This window comes from Melozone crissalis, unplaced genomic scaffold, assembly GCF_028551555.1.
Source record: "Melozone crissalis strain CALT ecotype California unplaced genomic scaffold, PUWL_Pcris_2 ptg000016l_1, whole genome shotgun sequence".
Lineage (NCBI taxonomy): Eukaryota > Metazoa > Chordata > Aves > Passeriformes > Passerellidae > Melozone > Melozone crissalis.
The window spans coordinates 44,710,294-44,729,512 of record NW_026535794.1 but is presented as its reverse complement, the minus strand read 5'-3'; the positions used below and the strand labels follow the sequence as shown (position 1 = coordinate 44,729,512).

Here is a 19,219-nt window from a genome sequence, read left to right as displayed (position 1 = left end):
AGTTTCAAGCAAAGACAACACCCAAAGCACAGAATCTTTAGAAAAATTGCTGTTCCATATCAGTGCTTTTGTTATGATTCAAGCTGAACTACAATGAAATTAAGTTGTAATTAAAATCTTGCAAACTTTTGAATCTAATGTGATTAGGTCACATTATTATATTTCCTTTCTCTTTCCATTCTTTCACTCCCAAAAGAGCTACATTGGCATGGCTGAAGTAAGTGTCTGAATTAATCAAATAGATCATCCTTCCTCCCCTATGTATTAAGGTATTGCTAGGAAGTGATCCCAATGTGATCCTGTATTCTTTTCTGTTTGAAACAAAGCAAACATTAACCAAGTCATAGAGACAGAAGAACATCAAGTATAAAGAGAAGGCTGAAACTAGGCTTACTGCTGAGTTTCTCTGCATACCTGTGCTTTGTTACATGCTAATTTCCATTTCCATGTTTTGATGTTAGTTGTTGTGTTATGACACAAGTGTTACGTGGACCATGCACTGTCTGGGGAAAGGCTTTTGCCTGCAAAATCCCCACCACAACCAGTTGCTTCAGGGACAGAAGACCAGAATAGCATAGACTACCTGACTTGTGGTGCCAAACACAGTTTTTTACCTTAAATCAATAATGTGACATATCTAAGATTCCTATCTCGATGCTACCCAGAGACCACACAAAGTACCACACTTCTTGGGACAGTTGGGGTACTACCGAAAAAAAGCAAGAGTAACAAACTCAGTGAGTCAATGCTTCCTTTTGTAAGCACTCACAGTAATATCAGCCGACCTGATCAGTTTGGCAATTGTTACAGAAAGGAGCTGAAGTGAGAAGACTCTGCCGCGTGGGCAACGAAAGACAAAAAGTGCGTCCAAACCTTTTCCTCACACCAAGAGGGAAAAGAGCAAGGACCAACAAGGGGTCCTGCCTGTGCTTCCCAAAGGACAGAATAAGCTCCCATGCAAGGCTCCAGAGACACAAAGGCTTTGGAAGAGGCATGCCAGGAAAACAGCGAGGAGATCAACTGCAGGCATCAACAGAGAGAGTAGGAAGTTGGAAATTGAGCCTTTATTTAGCAATAACCAGCAGGGAGTGGGACCCTGGGCATCCTATGGCAGCCAGGCACAGCATGGGACCTTGTCAAGTGCTAATTCCCAGCAGGGTGCACAGGCAGACATTCACTGGGAGAGGACTAAGGCTGTTCAGTTTCCCCAGCCCCATTAGCACTGCTTAAATCAGTGTGTATGCCCAGAAGCCACAAATAAATGACTACTGGGTGCACAAAAGCTCAGTGGCACAGGGCAAGAGAAAGCTCTGTGCTCCCAGTGGATTGATCTTGTTGAGCCAAAGCAGCCAAAGATACACATCTTTATTCCTGTTTGGATCTCTAGGTAGAATGTGAGAACCCTGAAAAGAAACCACAACTCAGCTGGAGGCATGAAGCTGCACAACCCACTCTTCTGGCTACTCCCTGTCGCCTCTCAATACCTGGAGCAAGGTCTCACAGCTTCCCCCTTCCTTGCATCAGCTCCCACACATGACACATGCATTTATCCCCTTTTCCCAGAGGTGAAGAGGATCTTTTGACCTGGACTATGGCATAGGGTAAATGTGCTGAAACTTCTACTTGTCTTCTCCTCTACAAAATGGGGAGAAAGGCTCTTCTCCCCTCCATGGTCCTTCCAGAGGTATTCTTAGAGAGCACAGCTCATCCCACAGAAGGGTGCATAGCTCTCAATTCCTACGGCAAAGAAAGTTGATAATGTACCTTAACTAGTTTCCCAAGACTTCAAAATAGGAAGAGCTTCTGTAAACACCTGATCTAGTCCTTCCTGATCACAGAACATTTTGCCCAGAATTCTTTAGTTCCTCCAGAATTCTCTGTTCCTCCAGCATTTCCTATCCTACTATGCACACCTGTAAATATTTGCTTTGTGAAAACAGCATGATACATTCCTCAGGCACGAGTAACCTGCTGTGGGTCGGGAGCTTTTTAGATGATGCATTGTTACCTTTTATATAACAGCACTGGACTAAGGCTGATGGCATTAACTTGCCCAGAACTGCTACGCCAAGGACCTGGCACAGAGGAGGCAAGACAGGCCATGCCACCAGTCCCTCCTCGCACTCCTGGGCCGTGCCTGCTGTTCTCTGAAGGTGGTTCCTGCCCTCCCTGCTGGCATAAGTGCTAGTGTGGGGGTGGCAATCTTCTTTACAGGGGAGGATATCCTGGAGATTAAAGAAAGAAGCAGAAAGGAAATAGCCCACATACAAGAAAAGGAAAGATTTACCTGAAGGGGAGTGAGACACATATAAAACAGGCAACAAAGTATAATGACTATAATTAAACTGGTTAATGAAGTAGCTACAATGACCTATATTTAATCTGATTCTATAAAATTTATCTATCTTCATTTTTTACATCATGTCTGCATCTCCAACATCTAGCTTTTTATTTTTTTATCAATTGGTCAGTTTTAGCCAACCTTGACAGAAGGCAGCCATCTTCCAAATATAACATCTTCAAACTATTACTTCTCCATGTGCAATGAAAACAGGAAGCAGGGAGGATGTCCATGAGCAAAGTTTCTCTGCATTGTAAAAACGCTATAGTGAAATCTTCATTATAGCCTGATACCAGAGAATCCATTCCCCACCCAAATGTGTTTTCAGTGCGCAGTAAGAGCAGAGCTCAGACTGCAGACTTGGTGTAATTCAGGTAAACAGTAAATCAGATTTGCAAAAAATAGTCATTGGAAACCAAGATCCACTACTTTCTGCTGCTTACGGAAATATTTCTTTTTGATATGATTACTCTGATCTAGTTGTTCCAAACAAGGGCACTTCATCACATGGCCCCAGATGGTATCACAAGACCTTTAATTATTTGGTGCCCACAATCCTACAGTGTTTCTAACATTCTATATGAAACAAAACAGGCAAGGGAATATACTGAGAAAAATCCTATGTTTGTAAGTCATAACTTTAACTGCATTATTTCTTTGTGTAGGGTGAACATGATAAGTTCTATAAAAGCAGATACTGACTGATAACTGCAAGGCACACAATGGAAAAAACCTCCAAACAGCCTACCTGGTCATCCAGCTGGCTACAAGACACACTGACAAAAGACACTGAATGCAAAGCTCATGGCAAAGATGAAGGAAGAACTGGGTCCCTAACTCTCAGAACTGCAACAGCATTGATTCAGTTAAATAATTTCATTCCAGTAATTGTCTGAAAAAACTACTTTGTACTTTGTTATAGCAGCAAACATAGAGCCTCAGTGAAATTCACGGTAGCTGTGCTGCAGCTTTTCTTATTTTGTACCATGCAGGCACATAGAGCCACATATCCCCAAAGCTGGAGAGCTCTTTGCTGAAAGTAAGGATCTGAGGTATAAAAGAGACAGCATGATTCTCCTGTCATGCACACACGTGTTTTTTATAGGGTAACTCAACCCTTTGTGCGTTAACATTGCATACAAAGATATGTAACTGATAGAAACACACACTGGACTATATTAAATAGGAGGATTAAAAGCAAAATGCAGGCACAGCCTGATAGACAGCTAGGGTTTCCATTCTGGGAAGTGAAATTTTCTTTTCAAATTAATCATTCCCCTTCATTTTCTACACCAACAAAACTTCACATTTCAGTGACAAAAACATGGTTTGGGAATATAAACAATTAGCAATAAAAGACATCTCGCAGAACACACATGTCCAGAAAAACAAATTCTCAGAGGATCATAACATAGCGGAAGAGAGTAACTAGATGAAAAGCATAAAAACATTCACATTTCACAAATGCTTGGCAGAAAAGGAGCATTTTTGTAGTTAAGGACTCCTTACAGTAAAGCTTTTTTGTGGGAAGGCTCTTGTGCTCTAGGAATATTTACATTTCACAGCATAAGAACACTAACTAATGACATTCATAAAATATGGCTTGTACCCCATACCTGACAGAAGAGACTGACACAAAAGAATCAGTAAAGTTTTAAAGGTTTTTTTGTGCAATTCTCTCTATTCTATGGACAACTGACCTACATTCCATCCCTATTCCTTGTATTTGCAACCTCTTCTCAGAAAGAGATCAAAACTAGGCAACAGACAAGAGTATACAGTGGCACGATAAGAACTCCATGAGACTGAGTTAATTTTTAACCTTGAGTGGACAAAGCTGGCACCCTAACAATTTTTTTTAATGCTGCACCTATGAAATTGGATCTCCACTCTAATACCTGGCTTCAAACCTTTTAAAACGTTACACTGTACGCTGCCAAAGAGGACAGATGCATCAGACTAGGGACACAGATTCCTGACTTGGAGAAAATTGTTTTGTCTCTGATATTCCTTCACATCAATAACTGCTGAACAACATGAACTCAAATGACCACTTTCTGCAAACAACACCACAGGGATGACCTAGTACATATCTCACAAAGACAACCTTGTCTCAGCCCTATCTCATGATGACAGAACTTCCCTGTTTGAGGAAGCAGTCAGTTTACAAAGTGAAGAGCTCTCTTCTGATAACAGGAATTTTACAAGTATTGCTTTTAACAAACTTGGCTGCCCTTTTCCCTTAGGACACATGGGGCCATACTGTGTCCCATGTCAGGAAAGCTACACCTTGTTTACTAACATCTATCACTTAACCCAACCATAACTCTCCCAGAGACTTGCTTCTCCACACTGCTCCCATCCTATTTCACATCCCCTGGGAGAAGGTACCCCTCCTGTCTCAATGCCTGTATGGTGAGCTGAAAAGACAGAATTCATTCAGAAGTGAAAAGGCTTTTTTCCCCCTTCATGCTCTCATTCTCCTAAACAATTCTCCCTGTATTCCTCCCTGCCACAAAATCTGCTCTTTCTCTCTATAACTCACACAACCATTTAAATGCCTTACACATTCTTCAGGCCAGGCACATGACACTCAGGTGCTACTCTGAGGAGCACCACGTAGACACCTACAGAAACAGAAACACCAGAGGACTTCCAGCTGCAGAGGAGCATTTGGTGATTCATGGCACTCAACTCGCTCATTGTACAAGCTTGGAGACGTCAAAATCTCTTTCAGGTCTCCAAAATTGGTCTCTGAGCCTTGTTAACTTCCTCAGCAAGCTTGGCCTGACTAAAGTATCTCAGCCACGTCTGAGACTTCGGGATAGTTAAAACCAACAACAATTAAATGCTGGATTTTAATGGGACCCTTCCTCAGCAGCACTTTTTACCTCTGTATCTACCGTTGCACACTGTCCCTCCAAGCTGAGGTTTCAGAAGTACTTGAAAAGGCTTTCTCCAGCTAATGGTTTTGGCAAGTCTGGCAGATGGATGTGGGCCTTGCCCACTTGTAGCACCTCATGTGTCCTCCCTCCAGCCAGCAGCTCCCCAGAATAACTCCTGGCCTCTATGCAGTTCCCAGGGAAATACCAACTTGCAACACTGAAAATTACAGGTTTTGACCACACATGTAGACCAAACAGAGGGTGAGGCAAGCAAAAACCAGGCTGAGACAACCCAAACTGACAGGCCACTGAGTGAGTCATGCCGCCCAGAGTCAACAGAAAGAATTCTTGTTTTCCTTCCTCTGTAGCAGGAAGAATGGAGTATTTCCTCTCTCCCGCTTTTCTTGTGTTTTCCAGTGAGGGTCACCATTTCTGGGGGAAAGGGGAGATTTCAGAGTTAAAAATTCCAAAGATTTAGAAGGATTTGGAGGAGATGCCTGTATGAGACTGTCATGCTGGGTGGCTGGGAGGATACAGGCTCACAGATGACGCAGGCTTGGCATAAGCCCAGTTATTTGGGATATCCTGATCCAACCAGTTCACTTTCGAAACCTAAACTGCCTTGTAGCAGTAGCAAGACCTTTCCTGTCCTCATCCTTCTTCCCAGCAGGACTCATTCAGGGGTTAACTGTTTGTAAATACCTGCTAAGGTCACCATACCACCAATCTACACAGAATACCAACATGGGCAAAAGTATTAAACCAAAATAAGGGCATACAAGTCAAGGTCCTGTGCTTACACTGAGATCCAGGCACTTTGCATAAAAATGTTCTGCTCTTTCTATCAGTGTTACAAACTGTAAAACCTTCTTCAGAATACATTTGGGCAAAGGATTTTAAATTATTACTATTAGAGAATTTTTGGACACAAACAGCACAGTTCCCTTCACGAACAAAATGGAATTACTACATCAAAATATGAACTAGACTAGATACAAGCTGCTAATGCGTCCTTGCATTGGCAAAACCAAACTAATAAATACACAGTAATACAAATAAATATATTAAAGTAATCATGTGTAACAATAAAAACACTTAGGGTTCTTACAGTTCCTTTAAGTTTAATAATCTCAAAACCATGTAAAGAACAGTAGAAGAGTTTGACGTTTATCTGACAAATAAACAATTGTTAATTGTTAAATGCGATCAACTAAGAAAAACAAATAACAATCTGGGTTAAAAAAATTTCAGTATTACTTCTCCTTGAGTCCACTGCATAATTTCTGCAATTTCACAAACTACATCTTGACTAGTTTTATCTCCCTAGTTGTTTCTTTAGGTCTCCATCATGCACCAAACAAGAGGAACCCAGCCTCCAGGATGTTAGGACAAATTCCTATTCCTTTTACGTAACCCTCTCGCAGTGGAGAGAGGGACTGCAAACATAATACACTCTTTCACTGTTATCAAATGGTGTACATAAGAGACTCCTTTATACATGAAAATCAGGCTCCATAACTAACAGGTTCTTGTGAAGTAGTAGTGAAACCAGGTTTATAACAAATGCTGTCAGATATATATACTACAGATATTACATATGTATACTACAACAAGCAGAGCAAAATTGACTATCAGTTGTTTTGCACCACAGTATCTTAAGATACAACTTTTTAACTGCAGCACAGTCTCCTAAATGTGAATGTTGGGAAACACTATTTGGAATGTCTAGAACATTTTTTAAATTCAAGCACTCCCACGAGGATCATTGGAAGACTCCAAGAAACTGCCTTGCACACCATAAAATCTGGAAAACATAAAGCACACTACTGCATGGCAGTAAGAGAGAACATGTTGCCATGCTACTGACCAGAAAGAGAACATGTTTTACCCTGTAAGTTTCACCCTGGCTTGCCTTCATGAGCATTCAAAGTCAGAGCTGGATAAAATCATCCACTTTCACTCTTCAGCATTAAAGAAACAAAGGCCTGGTACTTCTCCCTCTGTTCAACTTCAAATTTAAAACTTCAAGCTTGGTTTCAAGTGACAGGCAAAACCAGGAGAGTGAAGTCTACAGCTGACCAAGTCTGTGTGCCAAACCAACCTTGCAAAAATCAGCGGCAGGCTGGATGCAGTGACCCGGACAGAAAGGGGGCCCAGTGCTGGGGCAGCTGCAGCACCAGGGGATTCAGCAGCTTCCAGAACACGGCACAGCCCCTCCACAGCCCGACTCACCACTGCAGCACCTCTGCCCGAGAGGGATCCCGTGTCCAAAGGCAGCAGACAACCATTTCACTAAAACCTTCGGTTTTTTCCTTCTCCTTGCTCACTCTGGATTACTAGGATCAACATAAGCCGGAGGAGGAGGGCCGGCTGCAAACCCGGCATCTGCTCTGGAGACAGCCCCAGCCTCCCCGTGTGCCAGTAAAACCCTCTCCCTATCCATCCGCCGCAGATTTGCCGACACAAGGGCAAAGTGGGATTAGGGCCGCGGCAAATATTTGCCTGTCAGCACTTTACAGCGGGGTGAGGGCACGGACGCGGGCGGGTGTTTGGTTTCCAGCAGGGTGACTCCGCTCTCCCTGCAGCTGCAGGAGGGCAGCAAACAGAGGGCAGTGCTGATGTCGGCCTAAAGTCAGCGCTCAGAGGGACACGATGACACTTCAGGGGACTGGGTCTAGGTGGTGGCCCTGAGGGACGGGGACCCTCCGTTCCCGGGGGCTCCCAGGCGATGCCAGCCAGCATCCAGCCCATCCCGGGCTGATGTGCCCCCGCCATGCCCGCGCTCACTCCGCCGCTGAGCCGACCTGGGCACCCCCTAAAGCGCCCGGCAACTCTCGCCCCGCCAGGGCTCCTCCCCTCGAAGCCGAGCTCAGCGAAGCAACAAGTGGAAGCCGCCGAAGTCACTTCCCCCTCTCCCCGTCAGCTCCCTCCGCCCGCCGCCGCCTCCCCGCCCCCGGCCCCGCCGCGCTCCCTCGGGGGTGTGCGGGAAGGGTCGCTCGGTACCTGCGCGGCCGCCGCCGCCATGTCGCGCACAGGCGGCCCGGGGTGAGGCTCCGGCGCTCCCCGCCCGACTACAACTCCCGTGAGGCCGCGGAGGGGCCGCCCCACAGCCGGGGCGGTGTCTGGCTGCGGCGCCGGGAGGTGGCGGAGACCGAGCGCCGCGGGGAGAGCTGAGGGGTTTGGAGCGGCTCTGGGGGAGAAATCGTCGCTTTTGGCTACAGCTGCAGCTTTGGGGTGGTTTCCTTTCGGGGAGGCTGCTGCTTCTGGTGGCCTCACGCAAGGTCGCTCTTAACAGAATCACAGAGTTCTTAGGGTTGAGTTGGACTCTGGAGACTTCTGGTCCAACCCCCTACCAAGGCAGAGTCACCTCCAGCAGGTGACACAGGAACGCGGCCAGGTGGGTTTGGAATGTCTCCAGAGGGGGAGACTCCATGGCCTCCCTGGGCAGCCTGTTCAGTGCTCTGCCACCCTAACTGTAAAATTCTTCCTCACGCTGAGGTGAAACGTCCCTGTGTTTTGACTTATTGGCCATTGCTACTTGGCCTGTTGCTGGGCACCATTGAGAAAAAAAAACAACCTTAATAAATTTTTGTTGTTTGTTTTAATACATTTTAATATAGTACTGACTTGCTTTTACGATTATTTTGTATGGTACAACTATTCTCTATGTGGTACATACAGATACAGAATAGTATCTGGGGTTTTTTTAAATTTTTTTTTCCTCATTTGCACATCAGTTCATCAAGCTCTTTGCACGGACAATTTGAGGTAAATGCGAAAGTCAGGCATGATAAATCTGGTATGCAGCAGATTTCCCCTCTCTGCTCTTGCCAGTTGATGAAAGGAAAATCCTCATCCCTGAACTGAAGGGATGAGAGGACATAGTCTCAAGCTGTGCCTGGGGAAGTTTAGGTTGGACATTAGGAGGAATTTCTTCACAGAAAGAGTGACTAGACGTTGGAGTGGGCTGCCCGAGGAGGTGGAGGAATTGCCATCCCTGGAGGTATTAAAGGAAAGACTGAACACGGCACTCAGTGCCGTGGTCTGGTTGACAGAGTGGTGTTTGTTTGTCATGGGTTGGACTCAATTTCAGAGGTCTTACCCAACCTAATTGATTCTGTGACTCTGTGAAAGACGTAGGGAGAGATTACTATGTCCACATAAAATCAGAGACTGGCGGAAAGCGGGTGTGAAACTGGAACAAGAGGTTGCTTCGTGAGACAGGGTGTGGGGACTACAGGGGCACAGGGTTCCTAACACTCCCAACTCCAGGCTCCTACAAGCACACAGTTTCCTCTTTTCAGATTTTATCCCTCCCACAATGCATGGGATTCTCTGAAAGGACATTTCTTTTCCAGTGCCTGAAATAGGCTACTCTTGTTTTCCACTTGAAGTGCAAACTTGAAAAACTTCCTTTGCTTTTTTTCCCACATTGCTTTGGTAAATAAAAGATTTTAAATTAAACTCGTGAGCAAGCAGTTTGTCATCAGTTCTTGCTGCAATGCTTGTGACTTTCTTAGCATCATAAACATCATCTTAAGCTGAAGATCAAAGCATCAAATTTTCAAGAGTCTTGAGGAAATATGTGTAGTATGTGGTCACTGACATGTCATCATCACCCTTCACACATAAGAATGACTAAGTGACCTTAGGATTTGGTGATTAATCTTCATCTAATGTATGTTTTTTGAATAGCTCAAAAGCATTTTAGTGCCCTCAGAAATGCAGGTTGTATGCCTTTGGGATGCATGGGATGCAGTGGGATGTCTTACACCATTTGGAAGTAACCTTCAGGCTTACTTTTCTTGGCACACTTTGCTGAATCATGCAGCAATGCCAGGAGCATCTGCTGAAAATGAGTGTTTGTTTTCCATTGATCTCTAGGCAACTGGGTGTCTTCCAAAAGTAATCTCAGGGTCATCAGAGACAAATAATGGTAAATCAAATCCCATATAATTTCACTGCAGTGGATTTTATTTTGCAAATTTTCAAAAAGTCTGTGTGGAATTCTACTTTTCATTTGAACATAATCAATTGGAATGGATTGTTCCTCTTTTTAATTATGTAGTAATGAGCTACTTTCAGAAATATTTAAGTATTGAAGTATTGCCTGTTTATGTATTCATCAAGTTCTTCAGACAAAAACATGCTGTTTCCAACTAGATCCATAGCTGACCAACACTTCCTTAGAATTTTCCATATTTCTTAGCAATAGAAGATGTTAGAGATCTTTCCTTTTTGGAAGCTACACTAGAAAAAACCCACATTACTCAATGTGTGTTGCTTTCCTGTATGTTTGCTCTGATAAAATTTATTGATTAACTTCTTCATAAACCATGATGGGCTAGATGGGAATTATTTTCAGTTTTACAAGCCAGGAAAGGCAATGTCAGTCATGCCCCCAAAAGGAAAGCCTTTGCTGGGAAAAGTTTTTTCACTGGGTGATAGAGAGAGCCAACTCAATCAACTAAAACAACTAAATTGCTGCTTAGTGGTCTCCTGTGCACCACAGATGAGTGTTTTATGATGGTCTCTGAGTATGTGCCCATAGAATGTGTTCCTTCCATCTGTCTGACATTATTGTTATATGTGCTACATATTTTCTTTAAGTTTTTTTGCAAGAGTTAATTGATGTTATATAATGACGGAAGGGCTTTGCTTCCACTAGCACTTGAGGTATTTTATGAGAGTAGTTAACTCCCAGTTCCCCTGGTCACCCTCAATGGATTAACATACCATTGTAGCTAGACTGAACAACAGGCTGCTGTTCATCATCAGAAACCTTCTGTGACTGGGAGGAGAAAGCTATGGAAGCACTTTCTGCATTTGTTTGCATTCTGTTTTGAATAGGTGGACAAATAATTGTCAGTAGGTATAAAGCTGGGAACAGGCAACATAAAAAGAACCAGCAAAGCTCTGGAAAACATCTAGAAGCAAATATGGCATTTAGACATTTTAGGCTGAGGACCTTGGAAGAATATTCTGCTAAATATCAGCTCAGCTTCTGAGACTGACTTCCACCAGAGCACATCAGATTTAGAAGCTAATCAGAAGTGCTTGCATTTCACTCCTGTGGACAAAGTAGGTACCAAGAATTTTATCTAGTTTGGTGCTGGTTCAACTGCACCAGCAATGATGTGGGAGTGCCAAGATATAGACTCAACAGTGCAGTTTAAATGAAACAGAGTCTTTTATATACATCTATATGGGTGGCACAGAGATAAAGAGCTTTTTTTTCCTTTATTTTCCCTTTTTTTTCCTTTTTTTTTCTTTTTTTTTTTTCCTTCTCTTTGTTGGAAGAAAGCAGCATTGTTTAGAGGAATGAAACAAACTCAAATGTGTTTTGGTTTTGTTACCTGAGCAGTTCCTGAGTATGGAGAGAGTACTCCACTCCTCACGCTTTTCTTTGTCCTTCTCAGTATTTTGTTTCTGTGGATGAGCATGGGCATTTTCAGCTGCAGAGTAACCATAAGAAGAAGATAAAGTAGAATTTTACTTATGGTTGCAATAAACTCAATATTTCAAAACATTGAGAATATGAAAGTTTCCTGACTCTCAGTGAAAACACTTGTGGCAGTAAAGAAGTACAGGCTGGGCTTTGCCAAAATTGCACACATTTGTGCATTTGATTCTTGCTCTGATTATGATCAGAAGCAAAATTTTCATTGACTTTAGTGGAAACAGGGTGTTTCCTTAAAGATGGGGTTAGAGGTCAGCTTTGCCAGAAAAGATCATGGATTTCGAGTGGACAGAAATAGAACACAACACAGGCATGTGGCCTTGCAGCAGTGAGGACTAACTGTTTATGGGCCTGTGCTGCCATCAGGCTGAGGGAAACCTTTATTCCACTGTGCCTGACATTCTCGTGGTCACTGACAATGTCTCAGTGCTGCAGGTCTCATGGTCTGCAGTAGAGTATCTAGTTTTGCAGCCGAAAATGCAAGAAAGGGACATTGACCGACTGAAGCCAGTCCTATGTAGGATCACCAAGATGGACAAGGAGTTGGAGCACATGATGTATGAGGACACTAAATTGGCTGGGATATATTTAGCCCCAGGAAAAAATGAGGTTTAGGGGAGATCTGATGGCTCTTTTCCATTCTCTAATGTGAAGACACAGAGAAGGCAAGGAAAAAGCAACATCACCAGGTTGCAGCAAGAGAAATTTTGTTTGTATGGAAGCAAAAACATCCACCATAAGAGTCATTAGGCATTGCAACAAGGACTCAGAGGACTTGGAGTCCCTGTTCTTGCAGATTATCAGTTTGACCAGATGAAGCCCTGAGTGACCTTGTCTGATCAGGCAGATAAAACTTCTGTGAGCAGCACAGAGCAGTGGATCACCTCCAGACGTCTCTTCCATGCTAAGTAAACCTATGACAATTTACAATTACTTTTTCAATTGAAAATACCTTAATAGGTGGTTATCAGAGGCTGAGAATAATAGTCACAAGGTAGAATTCCATTGGATTTCTGAATGTTTATTAGTACTAATTCATTATATCAGGAAGAAACATATCTACATTCTGAGTTACTTTGTTATGTCAGCAATACAGTTGGGTAATATCAAGAATTCTTTTTACATACTGAGAAACACTGTAATATATATTAAAAAATTACAAAATATGCTGAAGTTACAAGCAGATTTAAATAATTTGCTAAAAACTGGGCAGAGCAGGATCAGTTCAGACTTTGTGCTTCTATTATAATTCTTAACTTTGTTTTAGACAGATGTAAAATATATGAAAAGTAAATATTTCAGATTCATGTGGCTCCAGGACAATGAGTTGAATGACAGCTTGTTGAAATTATGTAGGTGCATGAGACCTTCTTGGTACTCATGGTCACAGTATTTTCCTCCTGTGGAGATTTGCTGGTACCAATGATGTGGTCCTGGCTTACCAGAATAGAAGAAATTGGACTAATTTTTCCTTCAATAATTTATCTCTTCAATAATTGATGGTATTCAGTCCCCAGCCCAAAGTCTCTTGAAGCCACATTCATTTCAAATGAAATTCAAATTAATTTTTTGTCAGGAAGCAATAGACAAATGTTGGTGACCACCACAGCCAGAAAAAATGACAACTTCTATCTTTCCATGGTTTGTCTGAACACAAGTGAATTGGAACCCTGTAGAATTAATGAGTCCCCTTTTTAATTTTTTACATTATATGCAGTTACTGTAGTAAGTGAGATACCAGGACTGATCTGTTCAGAAAGGTGCATCTGATGATAAGGGACATGATACAAACACTTTGTTCTGGCAACTAAACCAAAGCACAAACTAGAAACTATGGACAAGCCCTAGGAAGACTGTATTGGTCTATGTCATATATATTCACCTCATTATTATGCTTTTCCTTAGGTATTCTTGCTTCTGGGTATAACTCAGAAATAGGATATTGTATTATGGGCCTATCTGAGTTTCTCCTTTTTGTAAACTACACAGCAGCTGTGAAGAATCTGTTGTCTGCTCCAGATAATCTTTAGAGGTCAAATGAAATAGTGTAGAAACAGCATAGACATTTTATGACAGGTGCCTGAAAAGCCAAATTTTGGCTTAGAGCCACTGCTAAACCATTGCTTGGTGCCACTGCAAAACTACTTTGGCTTTCTATATAAATGCTGGGAAATTAAATATTCTTCTTTGCAGGGACTTTGTCATTCAGCTACACTGGAGTATGTACTTTATGTTACACTGCCTGGGGTTAAAAATGTCTATTGAGCTAGAATGAAGAAGGGTATCAGTTTATCTTAAAGAAAACCCCAAAAATCAATTTTACAAATAAAGCAAACCATTTTTATCCTACTATTTAAAAAGCCATTTGTTCTTGCACTATAACCTATTTATAAGTTTAAGTGTTCTCAGCACCATGGGAAAGGGAGAAAAGGAGGGAAAGAGCAATTAGAGGCAAATTCTCTTCTCCTTCTCTGCTCAGGAGATGAGCTGTTGATTTGCTGCAATCATCTGAAACCATATTCAAAGACTGGAAGAATCCTGTGGCAAAGAGCAGCAACAGAAGGAAAACTGATATCCTAGTGAAGTATCTGCTCAGCATCTGTGTTCCTTCTAGGGCTCTCCTAAAGTTATCAATTTCAGACCCAAAAGACTACTTTTACACAAAGCTAGTTTTATATATATGTATCTATCAAAAGATAAAAGAACATTTGCCCTGAGAACTTCAGAAACTCTAAGGTCTTGCAGCTATTGTCAGAACAGTTAATCCAGAGACATCTCTCCCCACAAAAAAAAAAGACCAATGAGTAAAATGATAAACATTGAAAGGCATTAAAATTTACAAAAAATACCTATGTTTCTAATGCTATATACAATCCAAGTATTTTAAGTCAGGTAAGAAAGAGATATTCAACAGCTTTTATGTTAAAACCCATGTTTTAATGCCAAAAGGAAAAAGCAATTATTTTCTTTTCAAAAGAGAGTATAAGTGAGAGAAAACCCATCTCACTGTTCAAAAAATTGTGAACTTAAGACTTTCAGGCCAGTAAAGTAATTTCTTGGCATGCTCATCTCTTCATCCCACTGCAAATACATTTTGTTATTTTCCATACACAGCATGTTTGCAAAGAATAAATTTGTGTATCTTTTCAGGGAAGTGCCTCTAAGAATTAGAGGCTATCCATAGCATGCAAAATCTGAAAGTTCATTCAGGATTAGTCCTAATAGTTAGGTCTTACTTCAATAGAGGGATGTCCCTTCATGCTGGAATTTGCCTTCATGGCAGATCCTGGGGTTGGAGGCTTGACCATTGCTGCAGTGTAAACACAGACTGCATAACTGTGCCAAATGCCTCTTGAACTTGACTCCAACAAATACATAGAGCACAGGGTTGAGGCAGCAGTGGGAGAAAGCAATTTGACGGCTGATGTGAAAGGCAAGGTTGGAGTCTTTCACATACTGACAGGTAGGTGGTGGAAAAGTAGTCAGGAAGCTGAGGATGTTGTAGGGTGCCCAGCACAGGAAAAAAGCCACCACAATAATGAGGATGAGTCTCACAGTTCTGTGCTTTCTGCGAGATCTTGCTCTAAGCAGGATTATGAGTATCTTGAAGTAGCAGAATACAATGACTCCAAAGGAAAACAGGAAGAGTACATTTCTCATGTAAATGTCCACCTTTTTCCAATTCCCATTGGCATAATCACAGTGCCTGTGCTGTTCCAAGTCTTCTTGCACTGTGGTGTGAATCACCTCAGGAACCACAATTAAGATGCTAACAGTCCAAACAACCAAGGACACGAGAACACCACAGCACCACGTCTGGGATCTCAGAGTTGAAAGTGGGTTCACCACAAACAAGTATCTCAGGATAGTCATGAGAGTCAAAAAGAAAACACCGCTGTAGTAGCCAATGGAGAAAATAGCATTTGATGCTTTGCAAAGGAACTCACCAAAAATCCATCCAAAGGACTGGTCCACTACCCAAAAAGGCAGCATGCAGGAGAAGACTAAATCAGAGATACAGAGATTCATGATGAAGATGTTTGTTAAAGATGTAAGGTTTTCATATTTCAGTAGGATCCATAACACCAAAGCGTTTCCTAGCAGACTGAGGAAAAATACCAGAATGTAGAGGACAGCAGTGAGATAGATGTTAAATATGAAATAGTCACCCATTTCACAGACGTTGGTTTCATAAAGGTATTCATATGAGGAATTATCATCTAAATAAAATCCTTCATCCATTTTTCTATGCAAATCTTGTGCTGTTCTCCAGCAGCTACTTCAAAGGACTGCAGCAATCAAATCTTTCGTCAAAATCAACTCAATAACTAAAATACTGCTGTGGAGGTTTCTGTTTTAAGACAGAAAAAGCAGCAGTGAAACTATTCATTTGGGGAGACAAAGGACTCATTTCTTCTTATGACTAGAACATGAACAGGTAGATACCAAAGACTTAACTGCAAAGCACTCAAATACATAAGTCAGAAATTCGGTTTCTGAACCAAAATGTTTGGTGTCAACTTTCAATTACCAAGTTTCTACTGTATGAATGTGCATTGTTTTTTGGTAGAAATGTCTCAGGTGCCAAGACTTTCAAGTATGCTATTGTTTTTTTCAGTTTTCTGGAGAGGTATCCAACTCCTAAGCACTTCACTCTATAGATGCTTCTTGGTCACGGCAGCTCTGCACTGAGTAAACCTAAAAAGCTGAGCAGAACCAGTAGCAACAACTATAAGCACTAAGAGCAGGAAAAGTCAGGTTTCTTACAGATTTTTATCTTGAGGTTTGTTGATATCTAAATATCTTGAAGCTGTGGCAGAAGTGTCATCACGCTGGGTGCTCTGGGCACCTCTGTGGCCTGGTGATTCTCAGGGATGCAACAGAAGCAGAAATCACATCACAGTCCTTTTCTGGGAGTGGTGCTTCTTTGTCTATATGCAAGCAGGAATTTAATCCCAGGTCAACGGTGAATTGAAACTGGCCAACAGAATCAAAAGTTAGTGGAACTAGGAAGATGGCATACAATCAGGCTACAGTAGCCTAATTTCTTTATTAAATTAAGCTTAGAAGTAGGCATAGAAAAATCGGTCATACCTCTGACCAGTGGTTTAAAGTCTAAATGCACTTTATCCTAGAAAAAGGCTTATCAGCATCTCCATGGTTGGATCCTGTTTTGACTGAAGCCAGTGAGAGACCTGCCACTAGGTTCCTTCAAAGCACAAAGAAACCCAACAGCTCGGGCCAAATTTTGGTGGTTATATTTTCCCTTTTTAATTAGTGAAGGAAGAATCTGCATTCTACAGCCAGACAAAGACATGCTGTCCTCCTTTGGAGGACAGGAGAGCTATGTCTACACCAGGAAAGCGTGTCTGGGAGCACTCCTGACTGCCAGAATTTAATACCATCTGTGGGGGTAGGTGGTTCAGGTCAGCTGGAATATGACACAGGCAGCACAGGACAGGAACCGTCCATCCAGTGTGTTCTGATCAGCGAATTTTGGAGGCAAGGGATGTGTAGGATTCAGTACTGTGACAGCAAGTACTGGCCCTGGAACATTTACCACCAGAGTCTCGGTTCTAACTGGATAGATATTTGTGGCCCTCAGTTTGTACAATGCTGCAGTTTTCAGGCATGCAGGGTAAGTCCTTACAAAGGCAGTCATCCTCTCTGGTTTTACATGATAGTACAGACAACATTTAAGCAATGAATAGTTTAGATTGAGGTCCTGACCATGACTGTGTCCTATTTCAGCTCAGGCTGGGGTATGCTGCTCCTTAGCTGCTGTCCTAAGGGAGCAGAGAAGCCTCTTTGTTAATAACCAAGCATCTCCAGGGCTGAGAGGACAGTATAACCTGTGTCTTCACCACTTACTCTCTCCTTTCATGCTGACCACTCAGTGACAGAAAATCCCAGGGCAGGTCTGCCCACAGGCCAGGGGCTTCACAGCCAGCAGAACTGCTCCTGGGCTGCTCCTGGGCTGCTCCTGGGCTGCTCTTGGGCTGCTCCTCATCTCTGCCACAATTGCTGCTGGCCCCTGACACAGGAACCTTCTCACAAAGACCTCAGCCCTGATCACTGCATCTGTCTGGGAAGTATTCTGACCAGCACATGTCCTGTCCCTCATCACACCACACCATTCTGCTCTTCACACCCTTGCTGCTGGGTAGGCAGTGGTTAGAGAGCAGATATCTGCTGGGGAGCTTTGCTCACCCTCCTGCCTGCTGTCAGGAGCTGAGCAATACTTGCAAGGCAGAAAGCATCCTTTTACACAGGTGTTTTGAGATTATGTCAGAAAACAGTTAACTGCCAAAATAAAGAAGTGTACCAACAGATCTATTTTCTCCACAGTTGACAAGAGATGGTAAATAGTTTCAGCAGTCCAAAAAGTCTCTATTTTTGTCCATCCTCCCCAAGGACACATGCTGAGTGTGCAGACGCTTGATTCATGCTGGCAGACAGCTGTGATTGGAAACCCTGTTAGTAACTCTTGCTATTTCCAGATGCCACGGAATCTTACCCACCTGACCCAAAAGGTTCTGTCTTGCACTTTGGGAGGAGCCAGAGGAATGCTTGGTTACATGGGGACAGGTATCCTCTCTTGGATTTTGTGTCCAGCATTTCCAGAGAATGTAGGAAAATACTTCTGTGAGGTAGCTTGCTCCTGGTGGATTTTTAATGCTGCAAAGTTAGCCCTTGGTTAATGCCACATTTCACAAAACAAGTTCATCCATCCTATGACATCTTACCTGGTGCAGTCTCCATGGAATTACAGATGGAGGCTCCAGCCTACAAAGTATCAGACCCTGTGGATGGTTGATCAGGATTATATGCTCTGATATTATGTTTATATCAGCTGAGGAACCCTCCATCAGGTCACTGATGGTAAGGAGAACCTTGCAGGAACCTAAGGCACTTAGATATTTTTCTTTTTACCTCAAAACCCCTTAAATTAAAACCTGTGTTTTTGTTCTACTGTATTTTATCTTCTCCATTTTAACTCTACAAGTAAGAAAAGCTGTGTATGGATTTTCAATTAAGATATATGCAAAGGAGATTAAAAAATATGTGATTGGATCAACAGATAAAAAATATATCAGTGTCACACAAGAAATAAAAATCATGCAACTGTTTTCAATGTATATATAACGGTACAAGTGAGAGCAGAAGTTGGTTGAAAGAAGGAAATTACCTTAATTTCAGTTGTCAGGACAAATAGTAATAGGGAAACACATCATAGAGTTTAAAGTCATTCCTGCCCTTCTGAAGAGCACTCAGCAAGGCATCCGACATTCATTTCACTTTTATACAGAAAAACTGCTTCTCCAGAAGCCTTCATTTTCTAACAGGGCTGTGCTTTGTCTTGGAGCATCATATTAAAAAAAAAGATTCTAGTACAGAAATTGGGAAACGATACTACAAGTGATCTCTAGTTCAATTTTCTTTTTCTCTGAAAATTCAGTTCGACTTCTGACAGCTGAAGCTACAGATTATTCATCAGTTTATTTCATTTTCAAACTGAACATTTGAAAGGGT

The 19,219-nt window shown here is 42.3% G+C and overlaps 3 protein-coding genes across 5 annotated transcripts in view; all 3 read right to left on the bottom strand.

Annotated features, from left to right (window-relative positions):
- The window catches only part of FYCO1 (FYVE and coiled-coil domain autophagy adaptor 1), a 45,755-nt gene extending 37,447 nt beyond the window's left edge, over nucleotides 1-8,308 (bottom strand). For 2 of the 3 annotated variants that reach the window (XM_054273487.1, XM_054273485.1), the window contains exon 1: nucleotides 8,230-8,308. The gene's annotated coding sequence lies outside the window, so the exon portion shown is untranslated. Of the gene's footprint in view, nucleotides 1-7,327; nucleotides 7,392-8,229 lie in introns of those variants that run through there. The other variant, XM_054273486.1, reaches the window with a different exon arrangement.
- CDV3 (CDV3 homolog) overlaps nucleotides 1-19,219 on the bottom strand; it is a 185,448-nt gene that overhangs the window by 58,766 nt on the left and 107,463 nt on the right. The window lies entirely within an intron of this gene.
- Nucleotides 14,924-15,928, bottom strand: XCR1 (X-C motif chemokine receptor 1). The gene has a single exon (XM_054273495.1). The coding sequence runs from the start codon at nucleotides 15,926-15,928 to the stop codon at nucleotides 14,924-14,926; it is 1,005 nt and encodes a 334-aa protein (XP_054129470.1).

Excerpts from the sequence above, each read along its gene's own strand:
- XCR1 (XM_054273495.1), bottom strand. The coding sequence starts at position 15,928 with ATGGATGAAGGATTTTATTTAGATGATAATTCCTCATATGAATACCTT.